At 42.7% G+C, this 24,716-nt stretch overlaps 2 protein-coding genes and 2 long non-coding RNA genes across 7 annotated transcripts in view; 3 read left to right on the forward strand and 1 right to left on the reverse strand.

The window, feature by feature from the left end:
* The window catches only part of LOC308397686 (uncharacterized protein), a 94,336-nt gene extending 84,682 nt beyond the window's left edge, over positions 1-9,654 (forward strand). Inside the window, exons 1-4 of one of the 3 annotated variants that reach the window (XM_080883744.1) lie at positions 2,785-2,833; positions 3,115-3,220; positions 6,872-8,056; positions 8,382-9,654. In XM_080883744.1, coding sequence (XP_080739870.1) covers positions 3,203-3,220; positions 6,872-8,056; positions 8,382-9,074 — 1,896 coding nt within the window. In that variant the 5' untranslated portion in view covers positions 2,785-2,833; positions 3,115-3,202 and the 3' untranslated portion in view covers positions 9,075-9,654. Of the gene's footprint in view, positions 1-2,784; positions 2,834-3,114; positions 3,221-6,871; positions 8,057-8,381 lie in introns of those variants that run through there. The other 2 variants (XM_080883743.1, XM_080883746.1) reach the window with 2 other exon arrangements.
* A 4,654-nt stretch (positions 9,655-14,308) lies between these two features.
* Positions 14,309-15,587, forward strand: LOC308399415. Its single transcript, XR_013972162.1, has 3 exons — positions 14,309-14,893; positions 15,025-15,062; positions 15,478-15,587. It is a non-coding gene; the product is annotated as an uncharacterized lncRNA (long non-coding RNA).
* Positions 15,588-16,830: 1,243 nt separating this feature from the next.
* LOC308399262 lies at positions 16,831-18,546 on the forward strand. Its single transcript, XR_013972097.1, has 2 exons — positions 16,831-17,338; positions 17,677-18,546. It is a non-coding gene; the product is annotated as an uncharacterized lncRNA (long non-coding RNA).
* Positions 18,547-20,075: 1,529 nt separating this feature from the next.
* LOC308397145 (NACHT, LRR and PYD domains-containing protein 3-like) overlaps positions 20,076-24,716 on the reverse strand; it is a 93,816-nt gene continuing 89,175 nt past the window's right edge. Inside the window, exon 12 of one of the 2 annotated variants that reach the window (XM_080882908.1) lies at positions 20,076-24,707. In XM_080882908.1, the coding sequence (XP_080739034.1) occupies positions 24,166-24,707 (542 nt within the window). In that variant the 3' untranslated portion in view covers positions 20,076-24,165. The remainder of the gene's footprint in view (positions 24,708-24,716) is intronic. The other variant, XM_080882905.1, reaches the window with a different exon arrangement.

The following is a 24,716-nucleotide window of genomic DNA, read 5'->3' on the forward strand; positions in this document are numbered from 1 at the left end:
CCGTTATATCACTCAGCGCTCGCTGCTGTTATTGAATCCACTTTTTACTGTCCGTGCAATCAAGCTCCTCTGCAGAGCTAGAAAATATCTTCGAACCAGTTTATGTGTTAGGGGATCCTTTGCAGCTGTGACTGTTGCCTCTGTTTTTGTCCTTTGGTTCCTGGGAGCCTTTTACATTTCCATCAGCAACAAATATCTGAACAGGCTTTATTGTAGGAAATACAGGATTAAATAGTTGTCATTATTTATTAGATGTTGTTAAAGATGATCCGATGCTTGTTTAGTTTAATGCTGTGGCTTCAGTCAGCATCACTGTGCTGTATAGTTTTATTTTTCTGATCCTTCTGTTAAAGTTGCTGAATAAAAGCTGGTTGGTCTGCACCTCACCTCTGCCTCGAGCCTCCTTCTTTAAAGCAGCAGAGGCTCTTCATTCAGGTATCACAGCTCGAGTTGTTCTGCAGGAGACCCAGAGTACTGTCCTTGGTCCATAATGACATTAACTTTGATTCATGTCAACACGAAGCCTGAACGTCTGTGATGAACACACTATCAGCATCACTGACATATTTCATCATTTAAAATCACTTCCTGTCTCTGTGGTGGTTACAGTGACATCATGCAGTTTGTGCTTTGACCTCCAGAGGGCGACAAATCAGCACAGACAGAGAGCTCCATTCAAACTTTGCTGCCATCAGGAATAATTCTTCAAATATAATCATCAGTGTTTGAGCAGTTATGATATCAGGGACAATCTAGACATGTGTGACAATACTGAACATGTCACATGACACACCTCAAACATCATGTGATCCACTCTCAGTCTGCACTTTCATTCATGACTTCATGAATTTATGATCAGTTTACTCCTGAAATATTCAAATGCTGCAGGGTGAAGAACAACAAAGTGCTGACACATGTTTGTGTTTAAAACAGGAAAACCAGCAGAAATAAATCATCTTTGGACAACATGACAGAGATTAGTGAGTTTCCAAGTTGCACTTGAATGCAGCACAGACAGATTCTGATGTTCGTGGTTGTAAACGTGTCCTCAAACGCCGCTCTGACTCTTTCCTTCCTGCTCAAAGTTCCTCTTTTCTGAACTTGGTGTTTGTGCCTGACGCTGATCGTCTCCGTGTGGAGCTCCGTGCGAAGGTAACGTTAGCAGTGTGTAATGTTTCCTGGCTAACATCAGCTGTGTGCAGCTCAGTTCCAGCACAAATCTGCCGCTCCATAGTTCACGGTAACGGACTCATGAGGTCGACCGTTAAACGCTCTCCCGCCATTTTGTCTGTGTGCGCGGATGTGTACGTTTTTGTTACCACTGTCATCTCATCAATAGCCTATTTGTAAAAGATCTCTGTTCATAGTTTAGTTGGATTTTAAAACTCTGTAGTTGGACAGTTTTATTTTGGACTGATGCTAAAATTCTTGCTGATTGTTTCTGTCGAGGTTTTGTACTTGACATCCGCCATTTTGGATGTGATGAGCTGTAGAGAGTGCGTCCAAAAAGAGAAACCAGAAAGAGAACCTGTTTTATTAATAACCTCTTGCAAATAGAAGAATATGAAAAAAACAACAACAAATAGGATAAAACCTTTAAATTACTTGAATTTTTAAAATCACCATCATCTGTTAACACAAATTTGATCATTTCAAATTTGTGTTTTCATTTTCTCTTCCCAGTTACTTCTTTCTCATTCTCTTCATTCTCCTTGTCACCTTACGTCTCACTCCTTAACTGAAGTTATAGTTCTAACATAAGAAGTCCCACCAACGTCCTTTATTTAATCTCTGTGTTGTCACAGTTATTATCATCAGATCAGACATGAGACCCAGACAACAACATAAGTTTACAAGCTAACATCATGTCAGCTAACATTAGACGATAGCATCATAAACTTTAAATTACTTTGCCTCTGATCAACAGTTTGATTACATTCTCACATCACAGGTTTATTTGCTAAGTGTGAGTCCGCCCACATTAGATCCACTTTTCAGCAGGTGGAATAATTTGTAGTATATAGGTAATACATCAACAATGCTGCCGTGGCTAAGTTAGGAATATTTATAATGTAATTTCCAAAACTTGCATATGATCTGCAATTTGTAGCAGATCTACTGACTGTCACAGAGCAGCTGGAGCAGTCTCGAATGCAGGTCAGTCCACTGCTGCCCCCTGTGGCCAAGTGCCATAGCTACTGCTGGATGAACTCGTGACACATCTGCACCTGTTTCTATGAACACATTGAGTCTGAGTGGCTGCACTTACACTGGTGCATTCAAACATATTGAAAGATGCCAGCAATGTGGATTGTCAAGACTCAAACCAACCATTGAGCAAAGACAGCAGGATCACTTGTTTCTGTTTGTTATACAGCCAGATTTACTCGTGACACACATGTGCAGCTGCTTTATCACCTATTCTGAATTTGTTTCAAGCACAATACATTTGTTACACATGTTGGGATATTGTGTTTGTTTTAAATGTTATATACCTGTGTGGTATGTGACTTGTGTTGCCATGACGCCAGGTCTCTCTTGGAAATGAGATTTTTAATCTCAATGAGATTTTTTTTTTACCTGGATAAATAAAGGACTAATTTGTAACTTTCAGTGTTTTCCGGTCTTCCAAAGGAAAAAAAACCTTCAACTACATGACATGCAGTTGTGTATTTGTTTTCACCTTATCATACACTTGAAGTTTTACAAATCACCACTTCTTTAGTGAATATCATTTCAGTCTCAGACAACCTCGTTTCTCTTACAGAGGTTGAATGCACCTTCTGCGGATGGTGGTACCACACAGTGTGCGTGGACTTCCCCTGCACAGAAGGCAACTACAAATGCTGTGAATGCTAAATAAACAGAAACAAATGATCCCTGTTGTCTTTGCTTGATGATTGGTTTGAGTCTTGACAATCCACATTGCTGGCGTTGCATCTTTCAATGCCAGCAATGGCAGGTATCAGTGCTCAAAGCTTTTGTGTTTGTTTCCAACAAGTTGCCCACCTTGGGAAACAAAAATGTGTTCTTTTACTTGTCAGATGAACATATGAGACACTTTGACTCTTCAGTGCAGTGTGGAGCCTAACAAAGATCTGTTTTGTGTCCCAGCTGATCAGCAGGAGGAGGAGAGTCTGACGGAGCAGCAGAGGAACATTTTCAGCTACTTGGACTCAGCTCAGCCACTACAGAGGAAACAATGAGCTCAACACAGAAGGTGACAGACAGAGCAGGACCATATGACCAAAGATATTTATCACCATATACATTTGAACATTTGCCATAACGATGTAGCTGACGATAGAATTGACACCAGACAAAATACTTTACAGCTGCACAACTTTATTAAAAACCCATCAATGTATTTTCACTGAAACAAGCAGCTGTTGTTTATGTGCATTAAAGTTATATAAAAATGTAACAGTGCAAATGCAAATTGCTCGCTGACAGTTCAACCAAAAGGCGTTTCCAGTGGAAACTGGCCGACACATCCTGAGCATAACCATGTATAATATCCACTAAACTTCAGAAGAGGTTATACAGTCGTGGCCAAAAGGTTTGAGAATTGCATAAATATTGGAACCTGGAGAAGTTGCTGCTTAAGTTTTTATAATAGCATTTTGCCTGCACTCCAGAATGTTATGAGGAGTGATCAGATGAACTGCATCGTCCTTCTTTGCCATGAAAACGAACTTAATCCCCAAAAAGCCTTACCGCTGCATTTCATTGCTGTCATCAAAGGACCTGCTGAGACCATTTCAGTGATCATCTTCTTAACTCAGGTGAGAATGTTGGCGAGCACGAGGCTGGAGATCATCATGGCTGTATCCCGATTCAGGTTCTGCAGCTTTAAAGTCCTCAAGGGCCGCGTACTCAAAGACCGCTAAGCCCGAAGTGCGAGGCTCGTAGGCTCGTGAAATGGGACGTCTAGCCTCCGTCGCGCTGCCCAGGTTGCCTAGCAACCATGATACTAACAGCTGGAAACGTTTCATACAGCTTTGTTTGACAGAAATGAAGGAGAACATATTTAGTTCATTTGTTTCTACATGAGCTCTGTGTGATTTGATGAGTATCTGAGGCTGAGACCACAGGACTGTGAAACATGATTGTTGGGCTTCATTTCTGTGCTGAACAGTCGTTTAAGATTAGCTGTAAATAACAATTAGCTGGTGTTGTTCATGAGACTAAAGTCATCTCACTGTGGTAATGTAAATATAATATGGGCAATATTATAGTTATTATATTAATCACTTCACTCACAGACAAGTATCTGTGACAGTGTGTATACAGATGTATCATATATAAGAGACAAATATTGTTCATTTAATATGTTGGTACTAAATGTGGCTCAATGCTTACATATATGTGTAAAAAGTAAATGTAGGAGCTGTGATAACTGTGTCTGATAGAATGAAGAGTAGACTGATATATGAAATATTCCTTTATTGGGTGAGAAAATCAGACCATGTCATAACTGCTGTAAGTCACACAGAATAGATATCAGAGCCTTAAACAGGCTGACTTCTGCTAAATGGGTCAAACTGGGCAGAAAGTCTACAAACACATAACATCCTTATAGAATATGATGTAACACTATAGATCAACTTAGCTCAGAATATATAAAGCATATAAACAATTACAGCAATATGATGCAACACACACAGCAGCTACTGATCCAAAATACTCAAAGCTTCATAGAACTGAAACCAACATTTATTTTTAGCTCCATTCTGCTGCTGATACAGACTTTAGGTTTCTGAACATTAAACTTGTTGCTGCCTTTCATAGTGTGTAACTTGAAGGCCCTGAGTACTTTCTCCCACACTGGAAACACTGGGATGATCACATTATTTGAACATTACCTAATAAGACGGATTCAGCACAGACAGTTATGTTAAACTTTCCTAGCAGTCCTTCACAAACAGGGAACAGTCTGTCTATTCTCTCCATCTGTCAGCTGCTGCTGGCTCTTCCTCCTCCTCTTCCTCACACACTGCTGAGTTTGTCCTGGTGGATCATCAGGGCTGCAAAGCCTCACAGATGATGTGCAGCAGTGGCTCCCTCAGTCTGTCCTCACTCTGGACACTTGCAGTCGTCACACATGGAAATCAAATGTGTGATAAGCTGCAGGATTCAAACACAAGTGTAACTTATAAACACATGTTCATACTTTTATTCCACAATCAGAGAGAAAGAAACAGAGAGAGAGTGCAGGACAGACAGACAGGTGACAGTCTCAGGTGTACACACTGCTACAAACAGCACCAGAGAAGCAGGATTTAGTGTTTGTGTTATTACGAGTGTAAACAAGAAGAGTTCCAGATGGTGCAGTGGACACATGTGTGACTGCTGTGATTAAAGCATCTTTCTTTCAGCTTAACGAGTGAACCGTCAGCTCGTTCAAACACACGTTAAAGTGCGTTTGGCTCGACACCACCGAACAGAGGCAGCAATATAACACAGCTAACATTAACAGTGCAGTGAATCCTGCTTGTGCCGTGATGTTCAGGACTGCAAACCAAGCAGCATCACTGACTTTCAGCTTGTTGTGTTTGTGGATATATGACTGACTTTAATTATCCACAAAATCATCACATTCTCTGTCAGATGAAGGTCGACTATTGAACGGCGTATATTTTAAAGGCTTTAAAACCAAGTTAACGCTGAAAGTACAAACATCACTAATGTCACATAACTCTGCCGACAAGGCATAGCTATGGCTATGAAATGCTCTTTGTGTATCACTTCTTCATTATGAAAGATGTCATTAATGCACTAGTAATGTCTCATCTGGAGTATTGTTCAATCATTTGGTCAGCAGCTAATAAGACAGATCTTAACAGACTTCAGTTAGTCCAGAATAAGGCGTCCAGATTAGTGTGAAGATGTTCATACTATACTAATATTGATAAAATGCATAATAACCTTTCTTGGCTTCCTGTACAGGCTAAAATATTCTATGGCTTACTTGTAGTTCTAAAGAAAGCAATTCTGTTAAACACACCACATTTATTCTGCTCAGCTGCAGTATCCAGATGAAATACATCATCATATTACACAGTTTTCAACAAGCTGCAATTTAGTAAATGCTCGAGTTAAAAGTAACGTTTTGTAAAACTGTTACATTTAGAGCAACTTTTAAGTGGAATAAGTTGCCTTAAAAAATTAGAGAATTATTCAAAACTTCAATGAACACTTAAAAGCCGATTTACAGAGCTTTTAGTTGTTGTAAATATTGTAAGACATGATTTGTTTTTGAAATTTGTGTAATGTGCCTCAATGTTATTGATATTATTATTAATATTATTATTGATTGCTTATATTTGAACAATTGTGAAACCTCACTGTGGATGTAAGAGTGAAATTATGTGGATATCTTGAATCCACTTTATTGTGTAATATTTTATGTGAGTATTTGACGGAAGACGAGCAACATCTGTTGTGGAAGCTAACGGGGTTCCTTTAGAATAAACAAACATAGGATTTATTATCACTGAATAATTCTGTATAAATCTATACAAATTATAGAAATATGTAATAGGAAACAACAAAATAATCTAAATTATAAAATAATGTGTGTGTGTGTGTGTGTGTGTGTGTGTGTGTGTGTGTGTGTGTGTGTGTGTGTGTGTGTGTGTGTGTGTGTGTGTGCATGATTTTAGTGTTTGAACAGTCATGAATTATCTTTAACAGCAGGTTGGATGTAATGTGTTAGAACTACCAGCAGGTGGGGATAAGAGACCTTTAAGGTGTTTGGTGCCACGCTCCACCTTCAGGTTTAAAACTAGTGTTAATGGAGTTTGAAGGTTGAGTTTGTTCCACGACTGCATTTCACTCACTGCCTCTGTTTGTATCTCTGTCACTGCAGGACCAACATGGAGCCAGAAGTCAGCGCTCTCAGGAGGCCGACAAACCTCACAGAAGAAAGGGAGAGAAAAAACACACCTGTGACGAGTGTGGGAAGGGTTTTACTGTGAGGGCTTCACTAAAACAGCATCAGGTCATCCACACTGGAGAGAGACCGTTCAGCTGTGACTTGTGTGGAAAGTCTTTTTCCTTGAAGGGTTCCCTAAAAACACACCAACTCATCCACAGTGGAGTTAAAGCGTACAGCTGTGATCAGTGTGGCAGAGCTTTTACTCACAGTAGCAACTTACAGAATCATCTAGTTACCCACTCTGGAATTAAGCCATACAGCTGTGACGAGTGTGGGAAGGGTTTTACTGTGAGGGCTAAACTAAAACGGCATCAGGTCATCCACACTGGAGAGAGACCGTTCAGCTGTGACTTGTGTGGAAAGTCTTTTTCCTTGAAGGGTTCCCTAAAAACACACCAACTCATCCACAGTGGAGTTAAAGCGTACAGCTGTGATCAGTGTGGCAGAGCTTTTACTCACAGTAGCAACTTACAGAGGCATCTAGTTACCCACTCTGGAATTAAGCCATACAGCTGTGACGAGTGTGGGAAGGGTTTTACTGTGAGGGCTAAACTAAAACAGCATCAGGTCATCCACACTGGAGAGAGACCGTTCAGCTGTGACTTGTGTGGAAATTCTTTTTCCAGGAAGGGTTACCTAAAAACACACCAACTCATCCACAGTGGAGTTAAAGCGTACAGCTGTGATCAGTGTGGCAGAGCTTTTACTCAAAGTAGCCACTTACAGAGTCATCTAGTTACCCACTCTGGAATTAAGCCATACAGCTGTGATCAGTGTGGCAGAGCTTTTACTCACAGTAGCCACTTACAGAGGCATCTAGTTACCCACTCTGGAATTAAGGCATACAGCTGTGACATCTGTGGAAAAACTTTCAGCCAGAGAGGGAGCCGAAATACACACCTACGCATTCACACCAGACATGATGTGTACTGCTGTGAACAGTGTGGCAAACAGTTTACAACAGACGCACAGTTACAACGACACATGTTTACCCACACTGAGGAGAGACCTTATCAATGTGACCTGTGTGAGAAGACTTTTAAATCTCCACGTCACCTGAGACAACACCAACAGATCCACACCAGAAAGAGACTCTACAAGTGCAGCTACTGTGAGGTATGTATTTATATTGTTATCTTGTCATTTTAGCCTGACTGTTTGGAACAACTCTGCTCATTAAACTGTGTTAGCATGTTAGCAATTCTACTGCATGGAAAAGCAGCTCTGAGTGATTATTCAGATTTTCCTTTCAGTTATGATTTTAGTATTACTGTAGTATTATGGTGGTAGTATTGTAGTTATTGCAGCCCAGTAAACTGAGTGTGTTAACTGAAACAGTCAAATGTAGTTGGACGTCTGCAGAGATGCTCTTTATTTCAGGCGACGTTCAGGATACAAATGTTGAAGGACTGACTTACACTGTCTTTGTGTCTTTGTTTAGAAGCAGAGCGACACAGATGGATCCAGTTCTCAACCCTGTCATCACTGTGGTGGTGGGAAAGACTTTCATTGTGACCTCTGTGGAAAAACTTTCAGTCGGCAAGCTGCCCTTAAAACACATCAACGTAGACACACTGGAGACAAACTGAAATACTGCAAAGAATGTGGGAGAAGCTTCACCACACCAAGTGAGTTAAAACGACATGAACTGATTCACAGTGGGGTTAAAAAGCACCTCTGTGATCAGTGTGGGTCATCCTTCACCACTGAAGGTGAGCTTAAATCACACAAACGAGTCCACACAGGAGAGAAACCACACAAGTGCAGACACTGTGAGAGAAGCTTCTCACGGTCAGGTAATCGTAACATTCATGAACGTGCACACATGGAAGGAAACTACAGCTGTGACCAGTGTGACAAGAGCTTCAGGAATCTCAGTTCATACTCTGCACACAAACGATCCCACGTTACTAATAAACTGTTTCACTGTTACCAATGTGCCCAAACATTCACCTCATTGTCTGCTCTGTGCAAACATCAGCGCGATCACTCAGGGCTGAAATCACTCCCATCACTGGATCACAGTGAATCTGAAGACACAGAAAGATCCTCTGGTTTCTGTGTCAGACTCAAAAAGCTTGAGATCAGGCTCCACAGAGTTCAGATAGAATCATTTAAACTTGTGTTGAACTGAACTGGTTGCTGGGCTGAACTTCTACATAATACAGATCTACATGGGATCTTCTTTTCTGTTGTTTTACTGAGTCAGTTTTGTCCTTTTTTCTCTGTCCTGGTTTTGCTCGTCTGTAAATGATTGAAACTCAGTCAAATAGTTCATTGTTCTCCAGCAAAACGTTTTGGAAACTCATGTTTAACCTTTAAAACTCTGACATGTTTTAGCACACAAGGCTTCATCGGGGAGTTCACTCATGATTGGACCATGAGAACAAAGGTTTTTAGTTCTTTCAAAGAGAGTCTTGGAGATGTTTGATGTTTCTGTTTTTCTGAAACCACCTGAAAGAAAAACTATTTTTCTTGCTTTATGTAGTGTGGAAGTTTTTAATGTTTCTTCATCTGTGATGTTCTTGAATGTGTTCACGTGAAGATGGTACAAATAAACTGTCCTTTCAGCTTTAGCTCCTAATTTATTCATTATTTATGGATGTAGCACAGCAGCCGTCTCTTGATTAACACATGGAGGGCTCGGGATCTGATGGTGTCGTCTCCCTAATTTGCCCACTCAGTAAATCTCACTCATGGCCAAGAAATTGAAATAAACCTTGTTTCCCTGCTGGATAGTGATCCACTGTAACTCTGCTCCTCCTTCCTGTTTAGGATTTCTGTGGCTGAAGTAAAATTCCCTCCATCCATCACTTATCCCAGCTAACCCAAAGTGAAATAAAGTTTTGCTGGTCTTAAAAAAGCATTACAATAATGGGCATTACCAATGCAAACTGAATGATACAGAAGATGAAAGAAGAGACTTTGATCAGTTAATAAAGCTCATGATCTGGATTCATTGTGGCTGCTACACAGATACTTCTGGGTCACTTCTCTCAGTTAGGAACCTTCCTCACCAAACTCACTGTTGGACCACACCCCTGGTTTCATGAGAAATTGTTTCAGCCATGATTTCTCTTCCTGTATTTCAGAGTAAAGACTGAAGTGACAAATGGAAGCATGTTTAAAAAACACAATGTGAGAGAGACGTTGAGGTCCTTAGAAGTTACCCTGGGTTTTTCTGTCACCCTGCTAGATGTTACACACCTTGTTATTGGACTGATTTCTACTGCTGGACTACTCCTGCGGAGAGTAACAATACTCTTACTAATTAGCTCCCTTTCACAGCTTTGGGGATATTTATTTTTGTGTTTGCAGCGCTGTGAGCCAGAACAGCGAGAGAAAAATCTGCAACAGCGACGAGCCGAATGCTTACGTGAATCGCAGCAGCTGCACATGTGCTACGCTGAATTAGAGGATATCTTTGCTCTGGATTTCTATTTCTACTTTTTCATTTCTATATGATTCTTCTTGCATCTAAACAAAGATGATTCAATTTGCTAAATGTTGATGGCTCTTCGTGCTCGGGTGTAAATGAGACGTAATATTTGCTCTTGGTTTGGTTCTCCTGTACAGAACCTTGCAGTACAACAGAAACCTAAAAACATTATTTGTAGTTGTTATTCTTAGTTGTTCTGCTGCCTAAATACCACAGGGTCTGATTATGAAGTTATTGAGCTGCACATACTTTACGACCTGCTTAAGTTCGAGGTCACAGCGTCTGTAGAGCAGCTGGAACATAATGAAGTCTACAAGGTTAAAGTTTTCTCTTCAGTTATTGTTCTTTCTGCTGCTTGGTTTGATGGATCTGAGAGCTTTTGTTTTTATTATTGTTATTATAATTATCATTAATATTTTACTCTCTAGAAGCTTTAAAATAGTGTTTGTGTTTGAAAAAATTGATTTAAGAATTGAACAGAAACATCTGTCCTTCTGAAAATCGCCCAAAGGCACGGAGACAAAGTCAAAGGATGCAACCTGTAACTTTCTCTTCCTTCATGTCAGGACCATCATCCATGATTTATATAAAATGCATATAGCAACAGTAGCACTTTAGTTTGGACTTTATGATTTCTGTAACTGGAAAATATTATTTTGTTTAAAGACAGAAGTGACCGCATAGTTGCAACATCAAAGGGAAATATTAATTAATTAGCATCAAGTATATTTGTTGCTTAAGCGTTTGCACTATAACTTAAGTAGGATTATAACTTTTAAGGAAGGAAAGATTTCAGATATTTAGTTCACTGTTTCAGTTATTTTATATGAAATTAAAACATTTACGTTGGTCAAATATGATGCTCTAAATCAAATAAAAGTTTGAAAATAAATGATGTATTTTTAAATGCTGCAACAAATGTTCACAAAAAGTAACTATAATTAAAACCAGTTAAACAAAATCAAATGTTTGAATCATGCTTAACCAAATGCCAGGCTGGAGAGCTGAACCTAAAGTATACGTAGAAAGATTTCAACATCTGAGCAGTTTTTAATGTTTTTATCACATATAAATGTCACAGCAGTGGGTCCTGGCCCAATGCTTTGTGTTTTTGGTTTTCTTTGACTCTTGTTTTTCTTGGTTTTTGTTCTTCTTATTTATCAGGCTCTCAGTAATCTTAGTTCTCCCTCCCTCAGTGTTCATTTCAGCCTGTGTTTAGTTTCTGTTCCCGTGTCCCACGTTTCATCGTTTCATGTCGAGTCAGCCCTGTCTCTCTGTTTCCTGTGTCTCCCCAGTCAGCTCCGCCTCCCTCGGGCACTCATGTGTGATACAGAGTAATAAACCTGACTACATTTGCTGCACTCTCTTTATTACCTGTTACTTTAAAATTCATACACTAATTATGTCTGCCCATCTCTCTAATGTGAAGGTCAAAGGTCAACATCCCAGTGACATAAGAATAATCCCAAAGGGGCAAAGGCAGCGGTTAATTTAGCACATTTAGCATTAAGGGTACAGCAAGGATATACTTTTACTTATTGTGGCAGGGGTGTGGTCTCTGGCCTGCTGCAGTGGAGGCTGGTGGCGGGACGTTGGACGGCACAGGTGGGGTGATGGAGCTCATGACTCTCCCCTTTATAGTGACGGAGGAGACTGGCGTGGGGGAAGCGTGTAGTGGAGGAAGCCGAGGAGAGAGCTGGTTTCTGAAACAAAGCCACAAAAGCAAAATGTCCATCAAAAGCACAGGAGCGCAGCGAACAGTTCATAACTCCTCAGGGGGCCGACCCGGAGGGTGATGGTCCAGAAAGTCATAGTTCATGTGATCAGGGGGCCGGCCCGGAGGCCGACGGCACAGGAGTTCATGGTCAAACAGTTCAGGTGGCCGACCTGGACGACAGCAGCACAAGAGTTCACATGGTTCAGGTGGCCGACCAGGAGGCCAACGGTCCAGTAGTCCATAGTTCACGAGCTCAGGGGGCCGACCCGGAGGTCGACAGCATAGCAGGTCACAGTGCAACAGTTCAGGCGGTCGACCCTGATGGCAACGACGTCCAGCTGACGGCCCGGAAAGTGGCCGCGATTCCGAGGGGCAAAACGTGGCTTGGGTGGCGGCAACACAGCCGCAGGACCAGGGGAGGCCGACACAGAAGCAGAGGCTGAAGCTGGACCAGGCGATGGCGAAGCAGGAACTGAGGCCAAGGCTGGACCAGACGAGGCAGAAGCAGAGGCTGGACCAGCCGATGACGACGCGGCCGCAGGTGGCGGCTGAACGGGCTCCTCGGGCCGTCCAGCGGAGACGGGTGGCTGAACGGGCCCCTCGGGCCCTCCAGCTGACTAGGCATGAGGCTGGACGGGCCCCTCGGGCCCTCCAGCTGACGAGGCATGAGGCTGGACAGGCTCCTCGGGCCCTCCAGCTGACGAGGCATGAGGCTGGACGGGCTCCTCGGGCCCTCCAGCTGACGTGGCATGACCAGTAGGTGCAGAGACCACTGGCTGAACAGAAGGCTGAGCAGGTGATTGAGCAAATGACTGAGCTGAACACTGGGGAGCTGGCTGAGCTGCACAGTGGGCTAAGGGCTGAGCTAACGGAAACACAGGAAAATGAACTTTGGACTGGGCTGCTAACAGAGCTAATGACTGAGCTATAGACTGAAAAGCATGCAGTAGTGATGGTGGTTTTGGTTGCGGACTGAATTCTCCTGAGCCTTCAGCAGAAACAGGAACGGGTGCAGGCACCTGCTGGACACTAGCCACTCCCACCCGAGGAGTAGGTACGGGTGCGGAGACGGGCTGTATCCTGGCTGACCTCACCCTGGGGACCGGAACAGGCACCGGCAACGGCTGGGCAACTGCCCTTCCCACCCGAGGAGCTGGTACGGGTGCAGAAAGGGACAGAGCCTCATCCGGCCTGTAAACCAGAGCAGGGACCAACTGGGCCTCAGCCTCCCCCACCCGAGGAACTGGTACGGGTGCAGAGGTACGCTGGGCCCGAGCTGCCCCGGGAGGAGAAACACGAGCAGGAAAAGGAGCAGGCTCAGAAAAAACAGTCCGAGAAACAGCAGGCTCAGGGTCCACATGTACTGGGTCGACAAAAACAGATCTATCAAAAATGAACCCGCCGTCCACTTCATGTTTTGCAGTTTTAGTATTAGCAGTCCTTGTTTTAATAGTTTTCGGAATCCTTGAGTTAACGGTCTTAGAGTGAGCTGACTTGGGGATGACTGAACCAGACTTAACAAAACCTGAACTGACAGAACCTGAACTGAGTGTTGTAGACCTGGTAGAAGTGTTCACAGTTTTTCCTTTAACCGCATTTACAGCCTTTGGCGAGTGCTTATTATCTTTGATTTCTCCCTGTTCAGAGGGAGCGAAATGAAAAAACTCTTCCCAGTCTATGTCATCGTCCAAAAGAGAGATTCCAACAGTGCCTGGGGTGAGTTTATTGTTCTTTTCAGTTATGGCTTTAGGTGGGATATGTGAAAGGCAGTCATTATAACTCACCCCCGGGGGTTGCTCAGCAAGTGAAAAGTGACGGCGGCGTGAGCTTCGCTTCCTCTGAGGTGAGGAAGCTGACGGGGCATACAGCTGAGCCTCTGACGTGCGGGATGGCAATGCAGAGGCTGGAGCGTGAGCATCCAAAGAAAAACGGAGCACTCCCACCTGAAGCGGCCGAGGCTTGGGTGCGAGCGGGGCAACAGGCGGAGGCCTTTGGCAACTTCGGGGACCTCCAAAAGCCAGCCGAGTTCCGCGGAATAAGTGCTCATAATCTGGAGCGCGCCACGGCTTCCAGCGGAGCTCCTCCTCCAGCTGGGCGAGGGCTGCCTCCTGGCGCTCATACAGCTGAGAGCGGTTTGCTGGGTCCATGTAATGGTCGTAGTCTTCTGTCATGATTCGGCTGTGTGGCAGGCAGGAGAGGACCCAAACACTAGTGATGGGACGTTCTGTATCGAGGCTTCGGAGCATGTGTCGAGTAATGGAGGGGGCGTTTCCGCGAAGCGCGTATCGAGGCTTGCTTCATTTATGGGAGGAGCTGAAAATGATGACGTCCGAAGCCTCGCTGCCCGGCTGTACCACGTGACTGGTTCATGAAGTGGTTCGAACTTTGCCGCGAGATATGACAGCGATATAAACCCTCAGACTTCATTCAAAATGTGGGTGTTTGATGGAGAGTTGCGGTTAGAGAGAGTTTGGAGACCGTTTGGAGGTTTATGAGAGTGAGGAGAGAAAGTCAGGAGAGAATGGAGCCAGCTAAGAAGAGGAGGATGTCCTCACCTGTGTGGGAACATTTTGATTTTATTCCTCCCAACAAGGTATGTAAATTTCTACAGAAGATGTATTTTCATGATACTGATGGTGCAATACAATTTATGTTGAGCTGTCTTGACTTTTGTACAAGGTGAAGTGTTTGCTATGTGCCAGGGAGCTGGGATATAACAACAACACCTCATCCATGCTTAGGCACTACAGAGCTTTGCATGAGAATAAGAGGAACACCGATTGTGGAGCAAGACCAGGTGAGCCATCAAATGCAATGATAATATAGGATGCAGTAATGTTACTAAATGATATAACAATATTATACAACTGTTATAAGTTACGTGTGTGATATTTATATTTGTGCTTTGTCTTTATTGTCTTTCCTCAGGAGAACAATCTCAAATAGATGAAGACCTGGTCAGCATGGTGATTGAGGACTCCCAGCTATTTAGCATTGTGGAGGACAAAGGATTCAAAAGATTTGTTAAATCATTAAATCCTAGCTATGTTCTCCCCACTAAAGGTTATAAAAGCAGTGAATATTTAGTTTTTACAGAATAAAATGTGAACAGGCAGGAGTGTGTAGCTGTCCATACCTCAACGTTACAAAAGCACAACTGCTGTCCACACCCCAACCACACCTCACCTCACAGTAAATGATCATTTCCATTTCAAGCATTTCCAAATAATCATTTCCCATACTGCCACTATAAATATACACAGTATACTGCATCACTACAATATAGATGTTTTACACACTCCTTTTGTTGTTGACATTTACAGGCTGTGTGCAAAATGGCACACTCTTCAAATTCATGCCAGCTATTATTTTTACGTCCAGTAGGTGTCCTGCTAGAGCAAATGAAGCTTCATGAAGCTTCGCGTTGGGGTGAACCAATTGGATGAAAAGCTTCAGTGCTTCATGGGGCTTCATCTGCCCATCACTACCAAACACAGCTTTAATGCTGGCATAAAGTGAAACCCAAAAAACAGTACTAAACTAAACTGGGGAGACTAAAGCACAAGGAGCCACAGGGAAAAATCACACAGCTATGAGGGAGACTACAACACTGACAAAGAGAAACACAGGGCTTAAATACACAGAGGGATAACGAGGGAATGAGACACAGAAGGAGAGCACAGCTGGGAGTAATCAGGCTGGACGAGACAGGGACGCAAAACTAGAAACACTCACATGAGGCATGGACCTTCAAAGTAAAACAGGAAACACACTGACTGAATTCTAAACATGCAAACTTAACAGCAACAGGGAAGCCATATGACAAAGCCAAAGAGCAAAACCTAAGATAACCATAACTGAGATCTAGGGAAACACGAAACAGTACCACAAAGGACTCAAAACATAATCCATAATATAAAAACACGAGATCTCTCCAAAATGAAACAGGAAACATGAGAGGCAGACATGACAACATAAGACAACAGACATGAAACACACGAAGGGCAAGGGAGACTTCACAGGGGTTGAAAACACAAGGGGGAGCTAATAAGCAAATGAACATAGGAAACCTAATAAGCTTAAACATACACTATGAACATCAAAAGAACTGAAACTCAAAACACTGGGTCATAAGACCGTGACATGGATGTTCACCAGCGCTCGCTACACCTCCATCTACCAGAAGGTGAGTGTACTCCTTTGTACTCAGATTAACATTTTACTTCTTAAAATACATTTTCATATATGAGCTTTCTATTATTTCATGGACCATTTAATCAATATTAAAATTACAAGCATATCAACAAAGGTGAAGCTGGTTTTTTCCACTTGCTGTCACACAGTCATGGAGGAATACAATAAATACATAATCAGTCATAGATCCTGAACAATGACATTAAAAGAAAGTCTGTGGCTCTAAAAACTAAACAGTATAAAGACATGCTCCAAGCTGCTGTTTCTCTCCTACTCCTCTAGGTTTTCCACTGTCGGCCATCCAGCGATGCTGGAGGGCTACCTGGCCAATGCTGGCCTACACAAAGAGGTCCCGGCTCGGAGGAGCCGAAGAAGATCCTTGCCTTCCTCGTCAGTTTCCTCTTCAGTTCCTATCCCAACAAAACCTTCTTGCACCTATTAGCTCCAAAGAGGCTATGGTGCCCGTGGAGGTCTGGACCTGAGGCCTGTGCTCATCACGTGGATAGAAAACACTCTGACACCATTCTGGAGGTCTGATGGGACTCTGACCAAAACACAGATGAAATAAAACTTGTGGCTGGAGCTTTTAAAATGACTTTTTCACCTCATAGATTAATGCTCATGATTGCATGTTAGCCAGACAGCATCTCCCCAAGGTGAAACTCTCAGGAGACATTTACTCTTAAACTGTAATCTGGTTGAGACTACTTGAGGAGATCTTAGTAGCGAGTATGTGGATTTAGTCTCTTCACCAACAGCAGACAGACCCATGCCAAGAAAGCAGACATGTTCTCAAAGAAAGCCGAGAGCAGAGATTGGAAAAAGCTAAAAAGAAAAAGCTGCAGCTTCAGACGACTATCTGCCTGTAAGGCTGAAAAAGTCCAGTTACGCTCTATTTTGGAAAAGCTCCCAGTTTTGGTAACCTGGACTTTTATTTCCCCTCTTCTGCTACAGATGTTGACTGTGACCTCAGAGGCCAACTGGACCACACAGCTGCAGCAGGAGTGAGGGAGAGGAGTCTTCATCCAGCTTCAAAGAAAACATCCAGGTAAAGTGACGTGGATCAGCGGATAAAGCCGTCTCCACTTTCAAAGGACATCCTCTGAGAGAGAGACTCTCTGAGCCATTTTAGCCTCAAATTATAGGACTTTATAGTACAGCAACACTTTTAAAGGACAAAAATAACATAAACTGTGACTGTAATACAAACAAAGTATTGCATGTGTTTTTAAAAGTGTTCCTCCGATGGGCAGGATATCACTATTAGACTGTCCCACCAGCCAACTTCAACAAGAGACCACAGCAGCATTCAGTGATCAGCACAGATGTTCCTCTAACACTCAGCATCTGATCCCTGTTGGTCTGTGTGCTTCTGCTTTTGCTCAGTTAGAAACCCTGCAGCAACCCGACCCAAAACTGTGTCTTCTTGTTGGCCTCAACGTTGAAGTGTCAAACGTCCAACATCTGGAAAGGAAACCACGCCAGTGTACTGTGATGTTTCACCAACATGTGGCAGACGCTGGTCCTGCCTTTCATGCTGACATCAGCAGAGAGCCCCGCCTACCTCAAAGCCTCCCCTGTCATGTATTGATCAGGATGATTATGAAGATGAGCGAGTGCAAATAAGACTGTAAAAGTCCACGAGCAGAATGTTTGGATGCTTTCTAATGATTCATGAATATCATGAGAGTGTTTGTGTGTTTTGTCTTTTCTTTGCTGACGTTTGTTACTAACAAAGACAATTTACGCTCTGTGTGTGTTTTCATCCTTACCAGCCGCACTCTAACTGCAATGAAGGAAACAAACTGTAGAAATCGTCGACTCAGTGACTTCATAAAATATTGAAGTGGTTCAGGTAGAGCCAGTTTTTAAATGACCATGAACACTGAGCGTATTGTATCTGTACAGCATGTTTTTCTATTAGACAGATTTGTAACAGAGGCCTTGCTCTCAGTAAGTTTGAAATCCTTTTCTGATTTATTTTCTAATCTCTGATCTTTGTGTATCCTGCTCAGTTTGCATGCTGCCTGTAGGAGTTTCTGTCTTTGTATTTGAAGAGAATTCATTGAATATACTCAGCTGCTTCCCTTTGGTGCCTCACACATCACTGAAGTTTTTCAGTGTCCAGTTATTTGTTTTTAATAGCTGTTTGAATTCTCTGTATGTTTGACCCTGTAGACTGTTTAATGGACTGCTCGTCTTCCTGTTTGTAACCACTGCCTGTTTAGGACTAAAGATTTGGATTTTTGACTTTAACACAGCCTCTGCGTGTCGTCCCTTTGTGTCCTCGTCCTCTGTGTCACAGATGTTTCCATGATAATAACACAGCTTTCCCACAGTGGCTTGCAGCAGCATTTATTCACAGCACATTTGAGAAAGGTTCAGATTAACTCGATGAGTTTATATTCAGAATGATTCTGACAGTGGGCCACTGTGAATTGTGATCTTTCATCAGGTCAATGTTTAAGTTCAGTATTTCAAAGCAGGAGCTATGAACAGTCATCATGTTGGCATTAGAATTATTATTATTAATCATTATTAATAATGTCGTTACTCATGTATAACTTTGATTAGTATACATGAATTTTATCAATTGTAAAAATAATGAATAATTCATGTATAACTTTTATTGTGTTTTGTATATTAATTATATTTAAATAGAGATGTTGACCCTGTCTCTACAGTAGCATCAGTGTAACATACATTATTGGTCCAAGCTGTCATAAATGGGGAGCCTGATCCTTTATTATGAAAACATGACGAGTATTTTTCTTGTCAGTTGGGAAGAAGTTGGTCTTTTTTTCCTTCTTTTTGCTCAGTTTGTCTTTTCTTTGATAATTGAAACTCTGATCAAACCTACTCATGTTCACAGCATGTAAAAGCAGCTGACAGTCCGTGGCATTGTTGTTTGTAGAGGTGCAGTGTAGTGGGAGCATAAATCAAAAGAAAACAGTAACATTTATGTAATAAAACATTTGAATGAAAATGAACAGGCCCTTTATGAACTTCAAAGGGATCTGAAAACAACACTTTTTAAAAGAGTATCTTGGGGTGTAGGTGGTCAAAATAGAAAACTGAGCTGAGACTCTAAGTTCAATCCATCCATTGGTTTTTACTTAGGAGGAAGAAATGTCAGGCTGGTGCAGGCTGGTTAGGTGCATGTGGTTATCTTTACCTAAATGAGTTCACTTTGTGGCTGCCAGGTTGGGCAGAAGTACCTGTCCCCTGTTAGGCTTAGCAAGGTTCTCCAGGAGTTTCTCCATGGGTAGAGCTTCTAGCTCCTCCAGCACATCTGTGGCCGTGCAGGCTGCCACTTTCTTGGTTGCTCTTTTTACCCCACTGGTGGATGAGCTGCAATGGTCTCCATTTGTCCCATATGTGTTTACTTCTTCTTCTTCTTTTGCATATTAAACACATTATTCTGTTTCTATGTATTTGCTATGATTTGATGACCATTCAGATCTGGGACGATCAGCTGACTGATGATGTCACACAGACTCTGTTTTTCAGGAACAGTGATTCTGATGTGAGCCTGCTAGCTGACAGCAGACCTGATGAAACCACATGTTCACATCTGTGAGGACAGACTGGACTCTTTGACTGCACCTTGGTTCTCCTCAGAGGTGTGTACAGGAGCATGTCCACCCTGCTGCGAGATCGATCAACTTTAGACCAGACAACAAACGACGGAGGCTCCGGAAAAGTGCAATCAAACGATGAGTTTATTAACAGCCCGGAGAAAACATCAACAAATGTCTTCTGACCAAAATACATAATGTGGATACTTATAAAGCAGTGGGGGACACGCCCCCCCATGGCGTCAATGACAGATTAGAATAGGTTCCAGACCTTAGTCACAGTTAATCGTACGTCTTGTACATCTTTTAATAGCTATAAGCAGACATAGAACTTCTCTTTTCTATAACACCTTCCATACAAGGTAATAATCTTAAGCCCTCAGGGTCTCTGAGGCTAATTATTGACTCTGCTCATCTGTTACCAAGTAGAATAAAATGTAACAGGTTTGCAACAAGAAGCTGGAAACATTGGGGCCTCTGCTCAGGCCTATTCCTAGATTATATGTATTATATGTACTGTAAGCATGCATTGCAGTTATCCTTCTATGTTCTAGTTTCCCTCAGCATGTAGAGACATAAGTGCATGATCATAATACTGTGTAGTTAGATGAGACAGAGCTGATGCTTGCTCTTAATTATCCTCTTCATGTTTCCCGAGCCTCAGCAGTGGAAGCTACCATGGATAGAAAGACTATGACTCATCTTAAATCTCAAATCTTTGTCTCCAAAGAGCTGCTGATGTGTCCGATATGATCCACAAGCTTAAACTAGGATTATAAGTGTGTGCAGTGATGTGTGTGAAACCTCTGAGGACTCACACGTGTGTGCTTCAGCCCACACACACATATGAAGCACTGCGACCTCACACAGAAGTGTTTTACACATCCAACCTGAATCCTGATCATTTCTACAGTTTATTAAGTTCAGCTTCACCTGAACATCAGTGATGAAGCTGCTCTGACTCCATCACAGCTCACAGCTGTTGGAATGAGTCAAACAATGAAGAAGGTTCAGAAACAGCTGATGATTTTACAGAAACATGATGCAAACATGAAAATGGACACATGATTTTTTATTAACAGACACTGTTTATGTTTCACTGTGCATGACGTCATCAACACTGACACCAGGGGGCGCTCATCACCAGCCTGAGGAAGTGTGATAATGGGGGGAGACGCAGTGTTGTGTGTACTGCAGTCGGACAGAAGGAAAAACTTCCTCCTGAAAACATTTTCATCCTTCCCAAAAGTGTTTGAGTCAAATGTTACAAATATATAAATACAATAAAACACAGGGTCTTACATAAAATTAGTGATGCAGTTGTGCACTGAGCACCTTTCCAATGTTCCTTCCTCAGATGAGTCCAGCTGCTGAACACATTAACATCTGTATGTAAATGTAGCCGAGAACCAACCTGAGCACTGCTGGGAAAATACAAAGGCAACCATCAAAGTGCTGTATTATCTTATTTATTCTGAATGTTGACTTAGATCCACACCACGATTTATGAAACTATAGAACTAAAATAACAACAATCGTCTGCTTCTTTAAAATTTCTTTCATTACATCAAACCAGTGAAAACTGAAAAAAACAAAGAGCTGTTAGCATGTTTAGACCAACTTTGAGACAGAGACTGTAAAGTTCTGCACTTTAAATCCTGCCTGTGTTCCTGCAAATGATTCACACTGAAAGTATCTTAGTTTAGTATTGAGTGAGCCACAAAGCAGCCTGATAGCTTTAAAACAGTAAAAGTAAATGAAATTGACAGTTTCAGTGTAGCTGGATCTATTATTGGGGGGTCATGACCCCCGTAACCCCGCCTGGTCCTGAGGTCAAATCCACCATCTTTGTTTCAGAGCTTCATGTTCTCCCGTGTTTGTGTGCGTCCTCTCCGGTACTCCGGCTTCCTCCCACAGTCCAAACACATGCAGTTAGTGGGGTCAGGTTAGCTGTGAGTGGTTGTGTCTCTGTGTTATTCCACCTTAATAAATGACTTCCTGTTAGCATGAAGTGCTTCTGTAGGACTGATGTCATTTTCATGGTTGGATCATTTAAATGAAGCTGGACTCAGATGCAGTAAATAAGCTGATTGATCATTAATGAATAAAGCTGGTCAAACACATCACGTGGACACATGTGATTGTGTGTTGTAGTATTGATCCCAATGCTGGTATCAGTCCTGGATCAATAACACTGGATGGATGCGTTCAGCATGGAGCCCCTGAGCTGTGTTACAGACAAACATGGAAACTGACAGGTCTGTGTCATTCACAGTCTGTAACACTTCTAAACAACAGAGGCTGACCCAAGTGCCTCAGAGCCAGGCACGCTCACATCACAGCTCTCTAAATAAGCCAGTTTCAAAATAAGAGCTGAAAGCTGTGTTTGCTTGTGTTAGCTTATTATTGTGGAGACTAACATTCAGTGATCATGTGTTCAGACTCATAATGATTACTCTCAGAAATCATGATCTTTGTATTTACTGTGTGTTGGATCAATAACTGAGATTCATGGTATCACACAGCTGTGCTGCTGCTGATGTCAGCACATCTGGAACAATACGAGGTATCTGCTACCAGACTGAGCAGGACGTGAGACCTGTGGACTGTTTAAAGCTGTCCCTCCACAGCTCACTCAGACCTGATCCACACCTCAGTGATATTCTCTGACTTCCTCAGTAGAGACAGAAACCATTCAGATCTGGGACCATCAGCTGACTGATGATGTCACACAGACTGTGTTTTTCAGGAACAGTGATTCTGATGTGAGCCTGCTAGCTGACAGCAGACCTGATGAAAGCACATGTTCACATCTGTGAGGACAGACTGGACTCTTTGACTGCACCTTGGTTCTCCTCAGAGGTCTGTACAGGAGCATGTCCACCCCCACTGAAGATCTCAGTCACTGTGAAACATAGAAAGCTGCTTGTGTGGCCTCTGCCTCACATGTAGATACAGCTACAGGTTTCTCTGTCAGTCAGACTGAAACAGTGTCCTGATGCTGCATCATTCAGCTCTGTGCCCCAGTCAGCATCACTGGGAGCTACCAGTGTTTCTGCCCTTTTCCTGTAACACTACACTCAGCACAGGCTCAGCTGGTATCCAGTGTTGGACTTTGGCTTCAGCTGCTGTGATAGATCCTCTAACATAGATCAGCTCTGCTACATGTTGTTAGATAAGTGCAGCTGCTGTCATGTCCTGATGTTTCTCTGGCTCAGCAGCTTCTCCATCAGAGGTTCACATGGAGCTGATCCAGTATCTCCAGTAACTGTGTTCTGTGCCTCACTGGTTCATCCTTCTGTCTGTGTGACGTCAGTCAGATGTTGAAGTTAAACTGTAATCTTCACTGTGTCACAGAGTTCAGTGAGTCCCGTTATTCACAGCATCAATCAGATCATCAGAGAACAGCTGATCAGCAATCAGTGGTGCCAACAGCGCCTCCTGTGGTGAGAGGATGCAATAATGCAATGTAGCATTTTTCCACTCAACACTTGCAGTCATGGAAACTGTCTGTTGGATCTGTGTGACGTTGCTTTCTTGGTTAGAGTTCCTCACAAATGTCCAGATGATTCTTCTAATGAGGCGTCGACCATGTTTTCAGCTCTTTGGAAGAAAACGTCGCCCTTTGCCATCCTTACTTTTCTTTGACTTCTTCAAATGCAGCTGAACTCCAGCTGGTATTTTCTTGGACTTTGCAGCTGTTTCTGGTCATCAGTTCATTCCTGCAAACCTCTGAAGCTGAACAACAATGATGCTGCATTGCTGGCTGATCCCAAAAGGTTGATTCTGTTCATCTGGACGTTTTCAGAAACGTTTGCTCACTGATCAGGTGACTTCTTCAGTCTCAGCTGACTGCAGCTTTACAAGCTTACAAACAGCACATTTGCACAATGACTGAAAGCAGCAGCACCTGATATATATGATACTAATATAATACATATACATATATAATCCATACTAATGATGAAGGAACTGAGCTCACAGTCCATTGTTCATTCAGTGAACTACTCAGTTTATTTTGGGCCTCAGAAATGCTCACTCTGTTTGTACATCACTGTCAGCAATAGACTCATTCTGCTGTGTGGACAGGAACACATGTGACATCACTTCCTGTTTGTTTGTGACTGAAAAGGAAGAAGTTTACAAGGAATCATTTAGAAGAGTTTCAAACATCAACTGATTGAATCCATGAATCTGAAAACGTGTTTGTGAGTGAAAGAGACAGACATGTACAGACTGAACTATCTGTTCAACAGTCAGAGTGTTTCTGTAACAGGAGACACTCTTTACACTCCACTCAGCACAGGGACACTGAGGCACCAGGAGACCAGCCATAAAACCTAAACCCAGGATAAAGAGTTTGAGTGAATGTGGTGTTGAAGGTGTGGAGGTGGATCAGAGTGTCAGAGGAGACTCTGTAGAAGGACAGAGTGCCAGCAGGACAGTCCACATACACTGCTGCTCTGTTAGAGACAGAGGAGGAGGAGGAGGAGGAGGAGATGGATGTTCGACTGTTATTGTGCCAGACATAACGAGGACCATCATCAGAGCAGTACAGACTCCAGGACTGATCATTCCATCCAAACTCACAGTCACTGTCTCCTTTCCTTCTGATGCTTCTGTAACTCACTGATATAGAAACGTTTCCTCTCCACTCGACCTCCCAGTAACAGCGACCAGTCAGACCATTTCTACACAGCAGCTGTTCCCAACCATCAAATCTGTCTGGATGATCAGGATATGACTGAACCTCCTCCACATGTGTCACCTTCCTGTTGTTGTCAGACAGTTGGAGCTTTGTGTTCACTGTGTTTGTGTCGATTGTGAGTTGACAGGAATCTGATGGAG

This window comes from Rhamphochromis sp. 'chilingali' (genome assembly GCF_963969265.1).
Source record: "Rhamphochromis sp. 'chilingali' genome assembly, chromosome: 1".
Classification (NCBI taxonomy): domain Eukaryota; kingdom Metazoa; phylum Chordata; class Actinopteri; order Cichliformes; family Cichlidae; genus Rhamphochromis; species Rhamphochromis sp. 'chilingali'.